Source organism: Ammodytes marinus (genome assembly GCF_949987685.1).
Source record: "Ammodytes marinus genome assembly, chromosome: 3".
Classification (NCBI taxonomy): domain Eukaryota; kingdom Metazoa; phylum Chordata; class Actinopteri; order Uranoscopiformes; family Ammodytidae; genus Ammodytes; species Ammodytes marinus.
Genome location: NC_137232.1, coordinates 16492435 through 16511536, shown reverse-complemented (window position 1 = coordinate 16511536; position 19102 = coordinate 16492435). Strand labels below are relative to the sequence as shown.

The following is a 19102-nucleotide window of genomic DNA, read 5'->3' as shown; positions in this document are numbered from 1 at the left end:
TGGCTTGACATTTAATGTGTTGTCTTCATCTCAGAATGTTAATTCTAAAACTTAGATACTACAGCTGGTAATCAGCTATCAAATCTGTGATGCAGCCACTTATCTCAATTTAGGCATGGCTTCACATAAAGTTTTAGTTTTTAACGCTATAACTTTAAAAAAAAGCTGTAACTAACACCAGCCTTCTGTTTTCTGATTTGTTGTGGAAATGTTTTTTCCAGGCGCATCTCCATGGCCACCCCTCGGCAGCTTTTCAAGTCTTCCAACATGACCCAGCGCTGGCAGAGGAGAGAGATCTCCAACTTTGAATACCTGATGTTTCTCAACACTATCGCCGGTAAAGTATTCCCCAGTGAAACTTTGCTTTTTTAAATTTGGAACTAGCTGAAGGTAGAGAAATAAAATATTCTCTTTTTTTTCGCAGCCGTCAGTTAAATAGATAGATTCGGATTTGTTTTCTTCCTAATGGGGGCGACATGTGCAACTTTTGAAAGTGTTAAGTCTTATGACATTAAGTTTAGCTATCATGATCAATAAACTGTACGTGTCAGTGGTGGTGGAAACACACTATAAGTGGCCTCAGGTATGTCATATTTGTTTAGGAATCCATGGTAACCTTAGGCGGTGTGCTCGGCGTGGTTAGACTTCACTGTGCATGGGGAGTGTGCTGTTTTGAAGCGAAGAGCAGGCACACAGCAGATTGTGCCAGATAATTAGTGCCTGGCTTTGTGAGCACGTACACATGTGTGTGTCTGCGGAGTTGAGAGGTTCTGTTGTCGACTCTCTGATCTGAACTCGCAAACTAACAGGGAAGGCGAGAGAGGCTGCACGCAACTCTTGCTCTGAGAGGTGTCATCCCCTCTCTCTCGCTGCATAATATTCATGCATATTTATATTTAGCTGGCGCTCGAGTTCGATACATTATTGTCAGCTAATTAGATGTAAGGCAGACAGAAAAACATGCCCAAAATTCATTAAAAATCCACCGGTAATGACCCGGGCTGACAGCGTTGTCAGAATAGTGCGGGGAGGCAGACAGGCGGGGGGTGAAGTGCTGGGAAGAGGTGCGAACGGGAAGTGGTCTTCTAATTAAACACTATTCCACTGTTATTAACATCCTGCCACCCCCCAACTCAGGACTCACAAACCACCAGGTTGAACAGCACACAGCCAACTCTTCCTCCACATTCTGCCCACTGCTTGCTTTTCACAATGTGGCATTAACCTGGATAATTATGTTCTCTAGCTTCCCCCCTATACCCTGGATACTCTGCAGAAGACTTACCATTGACTATAGCCTGTCACACATTATCACTCGGCCAGCTAGATTTAGACTATCTAAAGCCCACCTGATGCTGTCCATGAGTGAGCAGAGACATGCCTGCTGAAATGGTAAATAGATAAAATTGTTGTGGGTATTCATTAAAACCTTATGGCACTAGTGAGCTGATTATTTCCAATGAACAATGATGTTATTTAATTGTGTTATTAACTTATTTCATATGATTGCATAATATTTTATACTCCAAATCTTTCATTTAGATGTAATGAAACGTATCTTATTAATCATACCATAGTGTTGCTAGCTCTTGATACTAACTTTCAATGTGTTGGACATTACATGATTAAGCAGGATTTAACATCAACAATAATATTGAAAACGTTAAAAAAAACAGTGAAATGTTTTTAGGAAACAAATATGGTAACTTTTATTCTATTAAAAAAAACACTAGAAGAGGAATGTGGTCAGACCTTATTATTAGCACAGATTCCTTTAAAAAAAATATATAATTTTTGATTTGCTATTGTTAAGCCCACATTTTCAGCCCGATTTATTACCCCGCTGTAAAAATTCCAACAAAACCATCCACAGCAGCCCGATCCCCAATCCTGGATTAGGACTGGCCACCACCTGACCTCACAGCCGTATCAGTGTCATCTTCAAAGGAAAAGTCGAGCATTAATGACAACATCGTACATGCTCCCAGCTTTTCCCATGGATTTCCTTTGACACGTTGTGCCATCTGAAAACCATATTCCCAACTGCCAGAGCGTAGAGGAGAAAGAAAATCACATCTGGCCAATCAGGGCACAAGACATGCTGCAGTGACATTTTCTGCATTCGGAGCCATTACCCTCAGAGGAATCTATATCCCCCTTAATTACATCCACTGGTCACGACTTAGATAAACTTATGTTCTCTATAAACCTAAAGACTGCCTATACTCCAGCCTCCTGCAACTCCCACAGCCCCACTGATAAAGTGCACTCAACAGGAAAAAGTCATGGGGCGCACAGACAACATTCTCTCATAGCGGGGAGAGAGCCTTGCCACAATATGTATGTGTAAGTGTGTATGCGTCTTTTTGTCTGGCAGAACTCCGTATGAGAGACAGGAAGTGCGTCTGATTGAGGGCTCGAGAGAGATTGGGGGCTTGTTGGAATGTTGCATGCTGATCCCCACAAAGTAACTGAAGCCTCGAGTGTACCCGGCCCCGCTTTCAACCCCTCTCTGTTCCCTTCCAACTCTTCATCACTCACAGATTTCTGTCTGCTGTGTGTGTGTGTGTGTGTGTCTATAGGGAGGACATACAATGACCTGAACCAGTACCCGGTCTTTCCCTGGGTCCTCACCAACTACGACTCAGAGGAGCTGGACTTGACCTTGCCAGGGAACTTCAGAGATCTCTCAAAGGTACAGGGGCCTCTTGTCCATGCACCTCAGTATGACAGAGAAAAGAGGAGGGGGGGGGGGCAAGTAAGGGCAGCTGGCTCTTTGACGGCGGGGGATTTCCTTATGAAGTCCCAGGCTGTAAAATAATATCATATTTAATAGCTAAAGGGTTCGTGCAGAGTCTAAACTCATGAAATGAATTGCAGAAAGTGGAAAAATGACGATTGTAACATCCTGGGGTGCACTCTAATGCATAAGGTTAGTTTACACCCCCCATGCATTTGGTACTGTTTTGTCTCAGCATGTATAAGCTTAAAGTGGCTTCCTGGTTGCTGCAGTATGGAGGTTTATACATTTTTTAAAACCATATGTGCCTTGTATAATAGAAACTCAAGTGTAACGCGTAGAGTTAAGAACTCTTTCAGCAAGGCGGCTTTGAATGCATCACATTACGCAAACATAATGCAAAGGTGTTGCTTGTGTTGATGAGCCATCGGGGAATTATCACCTGACGCTGCTTTTCCTCTCGGCTCTTCCGAGCTTTATAGCATCTTTCAGCTCATTATTTTAGTTTTACGGTGTCAACCTTTTTTTTGTTTGAGTTGGCTCCCACCACTCTTTTAGCAACGCTTTGAACCCAGGAGTCCAGCCGCCCAGTACTAAACGCCTGACAAATAAGCCAACGTGTCTAGCTGGTAGACATAATGGAGCATTATAGAGCCACATACTTATCACAGGCATGCTTTAGCAAAAAGATTGACATTCACTAGAGGTAAGAGACCTGACTCCTAATGAAAAATAATGCAGCTATGTACTGCTGGATGTGTCCATGAACAACTTCTTGCTAAAAGGTCCACCAACTTAAAAAAGTGCTAATATTGAATTGTTTTGTTAACAGCTTGCTTCTGCTGCCCCTAAGTTGCCCAAATAGTTTTTGTTTGGTTAAATTAAAGTATTTTTCGTTATGGTCATTTATATCATTAAATAGCAATCATGATAAAAGAATCATAAAAAAGAATCAAACTTATGTCCAATGTAATGAACTGTTCACTATAAACTATTCATATATGTCAGGCAAAAACTTTAGTCTTTAAAACACATCTATAAATACTGCATTACAACAATTAAACACAACATTTGCTCATTTGTGTAGCTGGTACGATTATTAATAAAACATTGGCAATTTAAAATATACGTTTTTTTTGTCTGGATCTGACTTTCAAGGTTAATGTGTTTCAGGGACAGAGCAGGTCATTAGCACAGGGTTGCAGTGAAAGTCCTTCTGAATGGGGCAGGTCAAAAACACGTCAAGCTGTGCAGGAGCAAGAGTTCTGCTGCCAAATTACAATGACACTAACGCCCCTCAACCAGCAGATACAGTTCAACCTTAGGTTGTTCTGCTCTTTGATGAGGAGGAAAAGGCATCAGATCAATCTACCAAACCGTGGCCTGGTTAACTTGTGTACTACCCGCCTTCTCTCTCTCTCTCTCTCTCTATCACTCTCTCTCTCGCACTCTCGCTCTCTATCTCTCTCTGTCTGTCTGTCTCTCTCTATGGCACATGTACACTGTAGCTCACTGACCTGAAAACAGTTGCATTCCTGTCTGAGCTCTCTCTCTCTCTCTCTCTCTCTCTCTCTCTCTCTCTCTCTCTCTCTCTCTCTCTCTTTATCGCCTCCTCATTCCCCCTTGTTTCCCTCAAAGTACCAACATTCTGTCTGAGCCTCACTTTGCCATCTCAGTTCTCAACCGTTTTTATCAAGGCATGTGTGTGTGTGCTGTGTTTTGCAGTTGGGAGAGCTTTGAAAAATGAAAGAATCATAGACATGCTTGATAGTGTTTTGTGAATTTGAAAAAAATTAGCTCTCACTGCCCTGGAGCACTTCTTCACTTTTCAAACCCAGAACATTTTGGACAAACAGCTCAGTTGTGTGTGTGTTGCCACCGCCATATCAGCACTAGTCTGCTTTCTGGCGGCTCCGGCCTGTAGGATATCCAGGTGGACTGGGAGAACCAAGGGATGTGTGTGTGTGTGTGTGTGTGTGTGTGTGTGTGTGTGTGTGTGTGTGTGTGTGTGTGTGTGTGTGTGTGTGTGTGTGTGTGTGTGTGTGTGTGTGTGTGTGTGTGTGTGTGTGTGTGTGTGTGTGTGTGTGTGTGTGTGTGTGTGTGTGTGTGTGTGTGTGTGTGTGTGTGTGTGTGTGTTGGGGGGTACGATCAGGGCCTGGCCATGTGCACCCGTCCGGCCCTGGGGAGACAGTTATGTATTGTAATGTATTCCAGTGACATCCTCCCGTGCTGTTTACAGGGCTGAGCTGCCTTCATTAGCATGAGTTCACAGCCCGTGTCTCCTGACAGTTGTCCTTGGAACCCCGGGGCTCTTACCTCCAAAAGTTCACAGCTAGTGTAGCACGCAGGGACAGAGACCCCCACACTTCTCCTCTCTGCCTGGCCTTGCCCTTTTGTTCAATTATGGATCAGAGGTTGCAATACAGTCTCCAGAGACCTGTTCACTGAACATTAGGGTTGTGTGTGTGTCTCTCTCTAAAGGTCTATGCCCAGTGGCTGTGGTTGTGTACCAGGCAGGTGGCGTGTGTGGTGCCAAGGCCTCGGTATCATTTCAACATCTTATATCAGTAGGCTACCAATATGATACCCAATTCTTGAGAAATTTAAACGTTTGCATTGTTTTCATTTAACAAAATAAAGCCAAACTTCTCAAATATTTGCACCATAACTTTGCTGAAATATAAAAAATATGATTTAGACAGCGGTTTATTGAAAGACTATATAAGAAGATAAACAAGCATTTGAATGCCAGTTGAAGTGTTTGACAGTTTTTTTTATGTTTTAGCATTCCAGTGGTATTGTGGTTTGAAACCTAGCTCTAGTGGTTGCTACATCAAGCTTGTTTATTCATTTCCTGTTTTAATTTGTATGTGTTTATTCTTTTTATGCAGTTGAGTAATATCAAATCACCTCAAGTCAAATCATCTGTCACTCCAGAGCTCAGTGTGTCAGTGGTATTATTAAGACACATTGTCAAATCATTACTCTTAGGTCTCAAATCATCTCACGCTGGCATTGCACAATTTGGGAAGCGTTCTTTCCCACAGATTAGTCATACCTCAGACCTGTTTGTCAAATGCAGGTGACTGCGTCTTGATGGACAGCATTGTTTAAACTGCTGTGCTAGTGTGCCAAAATATACCCTCCCAAACCTAGTGCACGCAACCTACAATTACCTGCTGGTTATTCAGTCAGCTGTGAACAGTGCAATTGAACACTGCATTGCTTTGCCTCGGGGCCAGAGTTCTGCATATTTGGATGTCAGAAACATTCATGCAGTAAAGTGTTTCATTAGATTCTAATGATTATTGCCTGATGGATTGACAAGTTAAAGATAAATAGTCGGAAGCTAATCTTCCTCATAGCTGTTAAATGGTGTGCTAGAAATTTGAGTAATTGCATAAGAAGGAGGGAAAGAGTACATGTTGTTTAACACTGCATGTGCCTCTTAAACCATTGACCACAATATATTAGATATCTGCTTTGGAAAATATAAGTTTAAGAGACAACATCACCAAAAAGTAAAACAAGCACATTTCTCAACCCATTTAATATATAGTGTTTACTTAGCTTGAAATAGCTAAAATACGCTAATAATGTTGATGTTCCTTTGTACATGCTGAGATAGAGAACCTGCAGTATGTTTAATCTGTTTATTTCTCAAAACTTCTGTTGTGTTTCTAAGTGAAAGCAGAGCATCTCTAAGAAAAACTCTTGAGTGTTTAAGACATAGCTTGGCTGCTGAAAAGACCCATTCCACACTTTCCTTTCCATAACGGAGCCTTCTTCACCCTCACTTCCACTCCACTCAGGCTGTTTGGGAGCACATCTGCTTTATCTTCACTTTGAGCAACTTGATTGCATTAGACTGGAGCTGCATGCAGCTCTGCCTCTGACGAGGCCATAAAAAAATGACTGTGACTTCTCCTGACAGAGCGCTATAGCAAAGTACAGTAATGTAATTTATTTTGAAATATAAAATGCAATATGCGTCTCTTTGGGAGGTAGCGGAGACATAACCAAACGAATGGAGGCACTCTTATCCACCAACAGCCATGTTCATTTCCTGCATCTTCGGAGTGCAACACCACAAATGATGCTGATTGAATCTGAAGCCAAATCTAAGTTTGATCGTACTTTGGCTGGCTGTGTTGATGTATTTCACTGGGTCAGGTGTTGTACAAGAAATGAACCCGGATAGTAGCAAGTGTAGAACTGTCTATACCAGTTGTTTTCATTGTCTTTTATTTGTGATCAGTACAATATGCAATGCCAGGGAAAGGGAACAGGTGATTATCTTTGTTCAATGTCTCAGTCTCATTTTAAGATGTTCTTTCATGGTTAAAAAAAGACAGAAAATAAAGGAATATCGGACACATGATTTGCCATCTCCATATAGAATACACCATATTCACAGTGTTTTGTGTATGGCCAAAGCATCAAACATGTGGTGATAAACAGGATTTGGACTAACCTTTAAGTTTTTGTGTGTTTTGTTTTTCAAAGTTAAAAATGTCATAAATAAATTAGACCAAGCTATATAATATAATTCCTAGGCTAAATATGGTCTCTCTCTTCACTACAGTTGCAGATGATTTCGATACGCTTAGCCTAGCCTCTCATCGCGATACACATTTGACATTTTCAGGACAGTGACGGTATAAACATTTCTCTTGATTCATATGCAACACTGTAGCATTACTGAGATTAATTGATTTTAGACCATGTTATAATAACTATCACCTGCTTAAATCTGAACTGCAATCACAGACATTGTCCATATGGGTGATACTGCCATACATTTGTCAGTATCTGTTAATCTGCTGTGTGGTTTTACGTTGACTTTGGCAGGATACAATGACCTCAGTAACCATTACACAACACTTTGCTTAATAATCTCATGTTCATAAACAAATGGGGAACCACAAGCCACCAGAACCACTTAAATGTTCTCTCTGCTTTCATGTATTTATATTTTAATTTGATTTCTAACCCATATTTCGGCATACGTACCTTGCCTTTAGCAAATCGGTTGTTATTATTTACACCAATGCAACTGTATTAATGACTTGTTAAATAGTCATTTGGCCATTTGTTACTTTTACTTATATTTCATTGTTGTCTTTCTTGGTGAATACTGCTGTGCAACATTACCAATTTAGGCAATATTCCACAAACTGCCAAACTCCTTTTAAAATGACAGCAACCAGTGACAAAGAAAAACTTCCTCAGCGAATAACCGCTACAAGTTTTGCTATGCAGTCGTTATAATTATCCTAGCTCATCACACACCACACAAGTGTACTAGAAAACAAAATAAGTGCATTCTCTTATTTCTACACTACACGACAAACCACATAAACAATATCTTATTATAGTTATGCTTACACAGTCAGATGAGTGGCTTGGGAACACTGTGAGAGCATGTTTTTTTTCATGTTTTGTAGTGCCAAATAGAGCTTGCCAGTAAGCATGTGTTTGGATCCCTTCCCTGTAACTTGGTGCATTCAAGACGTGTTTGTGTTTGGTTTAGTGTCAGGGAAAGGTAGAGAGGTGGGTGGCAGCACAATGGAGTCTAGAAGCACCTGATTTGTATATCTTGGAAATGTAATATAAGCTTGTAAAATCCCTTCAAGCACAATTAGGTTTCAAAACAAATACTCTTGCCTATAATAACAAGACTTTGTTTTTTCTTCTGATACTATAAGATTAAATTGGGAAAGTAAAAAATAACATTACCTTTCTGTGAGCTTTGCCGGGGTCTGATACCTGAACTGCTTATTTCTGACTTACATTCATTACTATTACCTGCAGTTGTCTTTTCCGTATTCTTTTCCCTCTACCACATGTATTACCTGAATACAGCTCTAACCTGCATTAGTTATACTAGCCGCGGTTTTACAGAGTGCGAGACGTCTTGTGGCTTGCACCCCGATCCAGCTGGACCAGGACGTCAAATGCTAGGCTATTATCACCCCATAAATCTATGCAGATTTCAATAAACTTCTCTTTCAGTCTATTCAATTGCGCTAACACTGATGTGGACTGCCATTAACTTTTAAGGAAGAACCAAAAGAAAAAAAGAAAAAAAAACTGGCCCCATTTAATTTTGACAAAGTGCCTCAGAAATGTGCACTGTACCCAGCCAGAGGCATAACAGTGCAATTTTTAATGCTACAGTAAGTGGGCCTTATTTTTAGGCATCAGTCTCAGACCATTTTGGATTGCGGGCTTTTATTTTATTTCTTTTGACCTCTGAGCTGCAGCTTTCAGGTAGAAAAACTGCCATTGATTACATTCCCAGTCTCCCTTCCCCCCCTGTCACAGATTTACTGGTACTGAGTATATTAATATTGACTGCCAATATGCCTCCAAGGCTCTTACATTGGATGGGGTGATTGAAAAGGCAGGGAAAAGCAATTATTCAACACTAAATGTATGTTTAATGGGAGTAATTTTGTTGCCTTAAGAACACATAAAAATAGAACAGCCGCCAAAGGGCAAAAAACCCAGTGATGGTGTCAGTAGAATATTGAAATTATTACTGAGGCTGCGGCTAAATAATGAAACACGCCAGTGTTTGGCCTAACTATGGAATACTTGGATGGATGTCAAATAAATATAGCAGTGATGTCAATTTTTCTTTTCCTTTTTATATACTCATAATAATAAGGCAGCAGTCTTTCAAATGCAGAACAACGAACAAGAGATTTTTAATGATTTCTGACATTTTCAGCCTTGACAACTGCATTCATTGCTCATTCAAGGTTCTGCTATTTACCAGTGGGGGTTCGGGAAAATGTGTTTCCCTCTCCTTATATATTATTGATAGAAACATGTTAAAAAAGTAAATGCTCCCAATGTGATTCTGTGCATATGTTGAGGGGAGTCTTGCTATATGCTTTTAATTAATTTCTACTGATTTTAATTTTTATTTTTGACTATACCTTAGTGTTACATTATAGTCTGCACTACATTGTATACTGTAGGTCCTGGTAACTCCCATCAGCAGTGCTCTGTAGCGCAGAAGCCAGGCTCTGAACACATATGGTAGTACCAGTGCTGACTAAAGTGTTTGGCTCAGTGGGTGTGTAGGGTGTAAATCAGGTCAGCCGGGGTTAATCTACACGGATTACCAACAAAGTTTAGCAAGAGACGCTCATATCTCCTCTCACCGTCCGCAGTGCGCCATCCTGATCACCCCTGCTATCATATACCCCTGTACATTTCAGACAGAAGACAGCGCAACAAGAACTTTGTAGGGTTCAGGAGAATTATGGGGTCTGACAGACAAGTCCCAGACTAAAGCTCCTTGTCTGCCCTGACCTCCCCCCAGCCTCTCTCCTCACCACATGTAGCCTAATTTGGAGCTACTAAGACTCTGCCAGTCTTTCCCTTTTAATTATGCTCAATCGTGCTTTCTCATTCTTAAAACCTTCCTAATACAAGGTAGTTAACACTGCAGACCCAACAAAAGGTGTTTACGTGTAATTGAAAGTAGGTGTACTACAGTAGTGGATATTTATCATCTCTCTTTAATGACCCCACTATCATTACAATTTGATTTATTTGGATGGCAGGTCATGAGACTTACTGTGTGTGTTAGTAAGATTTTCCATTTTGAGACTCAAAATAGATGAAGTGGATATCCAAAAGCAGATCTCTCCTTAGTGATGCTCTGACAGGGAATAACCCTAATGTGTATTATGGGTGTCAGTTGTATTTTTTTCTAAATTATTGTATTATTATTATCAGTGTTATAAAAGCTTTTACTCTGTGTTGCAACAAGGAAACTGGAGCAACACATAAAGTGTATATTTTCACCGACCTAATGACACAATAATCTACTGTCTAATCTAAATCACCAAGCCACAGTTAAGGTGGTAAGAGCAAATAAAATAGTTTTTATCAGTTCCATTGTCTCAACCACTCACACTGACATAATCTAGATTTTAAAATCATTGAACTCCTAAATCCTTTTATGGACTTTTCTTCCACTATATTGTAAATATGCTGCCAAGACATATCACAGAGTCCTCAGATCATCATGCGTTCTGCAGTTCACTGAACCAGATACTCACTTAAGGTCCGGTTATAATCAGTTATATCATCTAATAATTAAAATTTTAGATACATTCACTTGATTTTGACTTTGTATCTATTTTCAACTTTTATAAAATTTTGACTGTTGCATGTAGCCATTTTCTTTTTTTAGCAAGTTTAGTCCTGTAAGGCTTGGTTGTGTGAAGACATACCGAATTATCTGAGAGTTCTTGTTTCCAAAAAAGGATACATACAGGTTCATTACTGAGGTCAGCAGCCAGTGGGACACCTGGTCGGTCACTGTGTATGTTTTATTTGAATGGTTATTGTTTTCTGCTTTTCAGCCTGTTGGTGCGCTGAATCCAAAGCGCGCAGCATTCTACTCTGAACGCTACGAGAACTGGGAAGACGACCAGACGCCGCCTTGTCATTACAACTCCCACTACTCCACCGCTGCTTCCACCCTGCACTGGCTTGTCAGAATAGTAAGTAAAAAAAAAATCACACCTTCAATAGCCATCATCGTATTGTGTTCAAAATCCCTGAAATTAGTCAATCATCTGAATAGGAATGAAGTCAGACCCACATCCCCCAGACAGCTTTTCATTTTGGAGTCTGCATTAGTTGATTGTCACTTGTCAGACTTGAGGATGTTGTTACTTTGAGGGTCTGTCAGCTTCTGCACAGGAAACAGCCCGACGTCTCAATTTTGATTGGGCCTGAGTTAGACCAATGGCTCTGGGAAAACACATTTCACAGGCCAGTAAACCGGCATATGTGAACTAAATAAAGAGTGGCTGGGTAATGATTTACAGAGGCTGCTGTGACAGGTTTATGTGTTTCAGGGCTACCCAGTGAGCGCTGGAGACATGTCCATCAAGGTTACTGAGCACTGTCCTCATTTACTCTGCAAAGAGAAGGAGGAGGCACACACACACACACACACACACACACACAAACACACACACACACACACACAAACACACACACACAATTTGTTCCCCGCAAAACAGGCCCTTATAACCTGCAAGTCTTCTTTGAGTTGGTGTACATGGGATTTTGAAGTCAGTTTATAATTCGAGCTTTACATATTGTACTATATTTTCTCCTCCTCCCACCCATTAATAGAAAGAAACTGATGGACTGAGGGAACTCCCTTGACAGCAGCGGGGTCGGTCACTGTGGGTTTGTTCCCACAATCCCTTTCTTCCTCTGATGAGTGATCCATCCGCTCCAACCGGCAATGGTCGCCATCTCAGGCTGAGAAAAGCAAATTTGAGCCAATGATCATTATGGCTTACTGTACTCAGGAAGAACGCTAATTAATTTCCCCCCAGGCGTATGGATACAGTGAATGATTGATTTATACAGCGATCCCCCAGTCTGCCCCAGAAAAGAATAACAATGAACTAGTGTAGATAATTCAGCCTTATACCGTATGCATTAGTTAGTAGCATGCTAATCTAGTATGCAATCGTGTTTATATTATGTTCATTATGATGGTTATATTTAAAATGCAGCACAAGAGGTTGTAAAGGTAATGATGACTTTAAATGTGGGTGGAGTTATTTGTAATTTCTGATTTGCTGTTTTCAGGAGCCCTTCACCACGTTCTTCCTTTGTGCCAATAACAACAAATTTGACCACGCCGACCGCACCTTCTCAGCCATCGGACTCTCCTGGAGAAACTGTCAGAGGGACACCTCCGATGTAAAGGTGGGGATACCAATGAAGGCTTATTTTACAATCCGTGAACGGATAAACTGGTCTATAAATTTAGACTTGGAAAAAAATTGCAATATAACTATACCAAGCCTCTCACTCCTTATGCTCCCCTCCTCGGAAAATGTGCCTTCACTCCACTGCAAAAATATATACCATTAATTATAAATGCCTCAACCAAACAGTGAATCCCAAAGACCCATACGGCACAGGAATACCCTAAGCACTTTATTTATTTGATTTATCTCATGCAGACAACAAACTACCTCAGAGGTAGACTGATGTTTTGTCTTTGCATGCACGCACTCATGAGTTGAAACAAAGGCTGTGTCTGAGGGAAAGACAAAGCCCTCCCTCTGCAAATCCACAGAGCAGTTACTGAAAACGCTGAACCCTGCTGATTCGCCTCCATTTTGCCCACTGCAGAACACGCACGCAGCAGACAAGCGCACTGACCTCAAAGTGTCATACATTTCTAGCACACCCTGCATCGGATAGTGTTGCCCCAGGCAATTAATAAAGCATTAATGACAAAAGCTATTTAAAATGTAGTCTGTTATGTACAGACAGGGCTTTTACTCGACAGGATCTGGGGGGGAAGAGCATCCAACGATATATGTGAGGCAGAGGCAGAGAGCTGCAAGCCAGCGAACAGCTGAATAGTCAAACGCCACCATGTTAACAAATACAGGCTACTTTCAACTACTTGTATGTCTGCATGCATTTGTTTTTACATATATAAGATGGCTACTCAGCTATTAGGAAATGTGTTGTACTTTGGAGGACAATGCTGGATTACTAACAGTATTTCATAATGTATTGGAAATATTATGCAAGAACTGGTTTGGTTTGCTCATGGTGCAATACCGAACGAGGAAATGTCACTGTAATGACTGATCATCATATTGGAATTATAAGTGACCTTTTAAGAAAAAATTTAAGAAAAAATATGTTCTCTAATATTATAATTATTATATAATATTTTTTTGCATACATCCCGACCCAGATTTTCATTTCATTTTATGTTTGTAATCTTGAACAAAATCATATCAGGGAAAAAATAGGCAGCCAGAGATGTAGACAGACACAATAAACAGCATGTAGCGACTAAGACTGAGCGGAGACTCTGGGGTTAAGGTCAGCTTTGGCCCAGTAAACCGAGCGCACCATTGGGGCCACAAGACACAATTGTTTTCACCAGTGTCTCTCCCCTTCATTAACCCCAACCTCCTCCAATAGTAATGACCACAAGACACAGGGAGGCCTAACCCCTGATGGGGATGACCTCCTAAAAGAGCAAGTCAAATGGAAACAATCCTGCCAAGACTAAGCCCTCACCTCCCTCGACCACCCCATCATTATTGTGCATCCACACTTCTCATTTATTTCTGTGTGCACACACACACTTGTGTAAAGCTGGCACAGCTACCATAGGCAGAGTGAAGCAGACTTTTCCTTGTAGTGGTGGGCACACACACACACACACACACACAAACTGCCACCATGCTGTCTAAAGGAATCCAGCAGCACTCCATTGGTGACAGATTTTGACGAACATGTCATTAAGGTGACACAGTGTAAAGCAATGGAGGCTTGTGTGATTGACTTGTTAGCCCATTATGATGCTGTTGCAGAATTAATGGCTGCCATGGGAGGGTGGCTGAAAACTGAGCTGGCAGTTTTAACGGCTTGGCTGTGAGTTACGGCAGGAAGTTTACGAACGAAAAGTGGAGGGAAAGTGTGTGTGTGTGTGTGTGTGTGTGTGTGTGTGTGTGTGTGTGTGTGTGTGTGTGTGTGTGTGTGTGTGTGTGTGTGTGTGTGTGTGTGTGTGTGTTTGTGTGTGTGTAAGAGAGACAGAGGGAAACAGCTACTTTCTTCCCTTCCCTGTCGCGTGCAGAGGGTGAAATGTGACCAACAGCAGACCAGCAGTGTTATTGGCCTGTACCTTGTCATGCTAACTCGCTCTCGCAAAAACCCAAAGATTTATGGGGGCCTAAGAGCTCTGCACGTTATGTATCCCACAGGCAATATAAAAGCCTGTAGTACCACTGAATCTGACAAACACTGCATTCATAAAACAAGCCTGATACAAGGAGTTAAAATGCTGCCCCCTTCCTTTTATAATCCCAGGCTCAGAGACAGACAGCAGAATTGAACTTGTCTTGGGTCTATGTTTTCTAATGAGGACAGAGAGGAGGATCGACATTCCTTGTGTGCATATGCCTCATTCTACACAGTCTTTACTCACTCACCCTTTTTTAACTGGATGACTGCGAAACCTTTTCTCAAATAATTCCTTACCTTTTCTAAATTAAATTTAAACCTGCATTTAAAAACATAAAAATAATTAGATCATCATTAAACATCTGCTTTGTTATTTTTTGTTTTCTGTCAAAGTTGAGTTTTGGTTGCATGACAATGCGATCAGAAAAGCAAATGCTGTCTGTCCACATGTTCTGGCTGTCAAGAAAAGGATTTCAATTTCAGAGTTAGCTGCCAAATGCACAAGCTGTGTTTTCGAAAGAACAAACCCAGAACACAAATACTAAGCAGACGTGAATGTTGTGAGAGTTTTAAAATGTTCTCTGTATGTCATTTTGGCAAAATATTCCATGTAACAGATTGTTTATTTCAAGCAAGTGTCTGCAAGTTGAAGGTCATGATATATTAATTGCATCAATTGCTGCCTGGAAGGTAAGATAATGGTTGGCAGCAATGTAAATTATACATGAAGTGTATTTCATTGGATATAAAATGAAAGCATGTTCACTCAACACCGGAGAAGTGCCTTTGGAAGAAGTCTAAATATTTGCTCTCTCTTTTTCAATGTATGGTGCCAGTGAGCTTGGTAAAGGGGGCTCCTTTACCACGCTGACTATACGCCTCCGCTGCGAGGTCCTGACCTCATCACAAGAGCCCAGAGACCAGGGAGAAAAAGCCAAGCCAGTTCCAGTTTCATTTAACACACCTATCACCTCTGCCTGGAATAACTGGACTAGCCCCTCTCAGCGCCTCCTCATGGCCTGCTGTTTAGTTTGTTTGTGTTACCTTTCACCTTGAATTCTCACTTCATCTCAGTGGGATACAGAGCCTTTCTTTCTCTCTGTTTTTCATGGCTCTGTCCTCACATGTGTTATTTCTTGCACTTTGCTCAACGGCTTGGCGATAATATGATGAAAACTGTGGTATCACACTTGGTCTGTCGAACATGAATATGTCTATCTTTATAAATACAGGAGCTGATTCCTGAGTTCTACTACCTCCCAGAGATGTTTGTCAACAGCAACGGTTACCATCTGGGAATGAGGGAGGACAGGACCATGGTTTGTGACGTGGACCTGCCGGCCTGGGCCAAGAAGCCCGAGGACATGGTTCGGATCAACAGGATGGTAAGGTTTAAGCATGTACTAAAATTCAAAATGTTATAATTACTTTGGCCAATAGTATACCTTTATATTATATCAGATATTAACCATTAGGAAGATACATAGTTATAATCATTATTGTAACAATTGATTTCACTATATTTATATAATATTCAATCATATGGCTCTCTTAGTCCAGGAGATATGGGAAATACATGAACGAATTGTGCTTTTGATGATAAAAAAAATAGCTTTGGCACACTGTTAGAACATGCCCTAAGAAAGATGTTTGGCTATAGGGCCATTGTTTATTTCTCCTATGGCTCCAAAAATGGCTGCCATTATAAAAAGCACAATTCCTTCACATATACACTGTTATAGTATACTGAAAATAATGATGATACATTTGATTTAGAAGTAGGCTACTTTCTTAAATGAAGTACTGTATCTACATTTAGCTTCTGTTCCTCCACTCTTCCTCATAACCTTCTGATGCATCCGTGTCTCCTTGTCTTATTCATGAAGCATCTAATAAAGTGCACTGCTCAATACTATCATTGTACCCCTGACCCCAGTGATGTCACTGAAGGACAGAACTGAGGGCACGCTTTGCCCTTTAGCTTTAACCTCTGTAATGGCAGGCCTCGTCACTTTGGCAGCGTGCTGGGTCCTTTCCGTCTGCCTGTGCAGGTTAAATACAGACAGCCCATCAACATGTGGCCTACAACTCCCAGCAGGAGCAGCACGGACACAGGAATGGAGAACCAACCCTTCCCTCGCCATCAGATAAACTCTGTTCTCCGTTTTAATCTGGAATCACTAACTGTAAAAACGATAAACCAACAGCTCTCCTCCGCACTGAAGTAAATGAAAGAGAACACAAAAATAACACATAAAAACTGCATAATGAATGTCCATTGCATGTGCTGACCATAGTGTAGATGCAATTTGAAGACATGTGGCTACGAGGAACGTTCAGTTTGTGTTATTAGCAGCGGCTCCTTTGGACAAAAACGGTAGTTATTTTAAAACGCCAGCTGTTGTACCTGAGCGTACCCAGACAAATGCATTAGGTAAAAATATAAAGGAAATAGCATTATTTGCACTGATGGTCTCGTTTGCCTTTTCATGTAATTTATGGTCATCATAGGATAAATTTCACTTTTTCAAAAATATTTAAAAATATTTGAAAGTTCCTCTTAGCTACTTTAAAGAACGATTGTAAATGCTCAACACCTACATACCAGCATGTAAGGTTGATATCCCCAAAGACAGAATTTAATGTCAACACGTACAGTCTTTGTTTAGAATGATTAAAATCATCTATGATATGCCCCCACTTTCTAGTTTATGCTTGATGAGTTGGTTCTCCTTTAAACCACTGCAACTTAAATAATACTGCAGAGGTACAGAGTTCCATGAAGATACAAAGTTCCATGAATGCTTTTTATACTGAGGTTAGGCCACAGTGTTTTTGGACCAGAGGTAGAAAGAGGCTGTGGGAACACACTTGACCTTTTCAGCTAGAGTGACAGAGCTGGGCTGATCTTATGGAGGTGACCTTTCCTTGTGTGCTCTACCCACACTGCCTAGTCGAGCTCCATCAGGCGTGTATCGGCTGTGCATGTGTGTTTGCGTGTGTGTGTGTGCATGTGTGCGTGGGTATGTGTGTGTGTGTGGGTGTGGGTGTGTGTGTGTGTCAGGAGGGGATAAAGAAAGAAAGGGACCGGGAGTTTTTACAGAAATGTCTGCATCTCCAAAACAAGGAGAGAGGATGACAAAAGGATTACAGTGGATATTTTCTCATTGTTGAAAGGATACAGTGCATGTGTGATGTTGCCGTGCATTGTTACATTCTCGGAACAGTGTATCACATGCCCAGAATATCATAGTCTTCTGCCTCCATGTTTCTTTGTCTTTCTTTTGTTCTGTTCTCGTAGCTAGCCCACACTCTTGCTTCCTCTATTATTTCATTTCTGTCAGTGAATCGCTCTCTCCCTGCCTCCCCCTCTGTCTCACTCTTCCTCTCTTTTTTTCTCTCTGTCCTCCTCCCTCCCTCCCTCTTCCTCCCACTTCCCATCTTTGCATGTGCCACTTTCAATTGTAGTGATATGCCCTGTGGCAAACTCTGCCTCTGTGTGCTCGAGCAGGCTTTGTTGGTAATGGCTGTTATTCCTGACGCGAGGGGAGGAGTGTAAATTCCTCTAGCAAAGCCTTACACCGGCATGCATGGGAATTAAATTGTGCAGTATTGTGGAACAATATATCACCCCCCCCCCCCCATACACACACACACACACACACACACACACACTGCATGGCTGCATGGCTTCCATAGGTAGTATATGTATAATTATCACAATCTGATCCCAAATCTCTCGCTGACAATTCCACAATAAATCAAGTTTTCTTTTTCGCTCTCACACAAGTGATTTATTAATGTTGCACCTGCAGAGGGGTTTGGAGTAAATTGGATCCCTGTTAGAATTGAACCAATTTCTTTGTCTCTATGCAACGATAGTCGGTCTTGTGTGTGAAGTGGACAGAGAAATATGAAGTTGGCCTGTCCCGAGTTAACTAATAACAATAAAGCTTCTGATTCTTCTGTAATTTGTATGTGTTGTAAAACAGGTTTAAATGACTAATATTTATATAACTGAATTCAAGTTATTTGTTCGATGTGATCTACCCCCCTTGCAGGTCATCTGTGTACAGTAATGTAGGCGGTGTTTTGTTGTGTTCAGTGTTATGTGTGTGCTAGGGCAATTTTTTTTTTTTTTTTTTTTTTTTGCCTTTTGGCCCATGTGTGCTGTGTGCTGCCGGTATGCATCTCACCTCTACTTGCCCTGTGCTCCTTTGACAGGCCTTGGAAAGCGAGTTTGTGTCATGTCAGCTGCATCAGTGGATTGACCTTATTTTCGGCTACAAGCAGCGCGGGCCAGAGGCGGTGCGCGCCCTCAACGTCTTTCACTACCTGACTTACGAGGGCTCCGCCAAGCTGGACAGTATCACTGACCCCTCGCTCCGAGAGGTAAGGCACACACACACACACACACACACACACACACACACACACACACACAAAGACACACACACACACACACACACAAAGACACACACACACACACACATTGTCATGGAGACGGAGCCCCTCCCCCCTCTTCCCTCCTCCCACTGTTATTCACCATAAGCACAACTTCCTGTCTCTATTTGTCCTGGCATGTGCCCGGAG

The 19102-nt window shown here is 41.4% G+C and overlaps 1 protein-coding gene across 2 annotated transcripts in view; it reads left to right on the top strand.

Moving 5' to 3' along the window:
• Window positions 1–19102, top strand: part of LOC307248537 (neurobeachin-like) — a gene marked incomplete at both ends in the record, with an annotated part of 199544 nt that overhangs the window by 166575 nt on the left and 13867 nt on the right. For both annotated transcript variants that reach the window (XM_080024948.1, XM_080024947.1), the window contains 6 exons: window positions 222–337; window positions 2583–2695; window positions 11128–11268; window positions 12380–12499; window positions 15742–15894; window positions 18734–18901. In XM_080024948.1, coding sequence (XP_079881074.1) covers window positions 222–337; window positions 2583–2695; window positions 11128–11268; window positions 12380–12499; window positions 15742–15894; window positions 18734–18901 — 811 coding nt within the window. The remainder of the gene's footprint in view (window positions 1–221; window positions 338–2582; window positions 2696–11127; window positions 11269–12379; window positions 12500–15741; window positions 15895–18733; window positions 18902–19102) is intronic.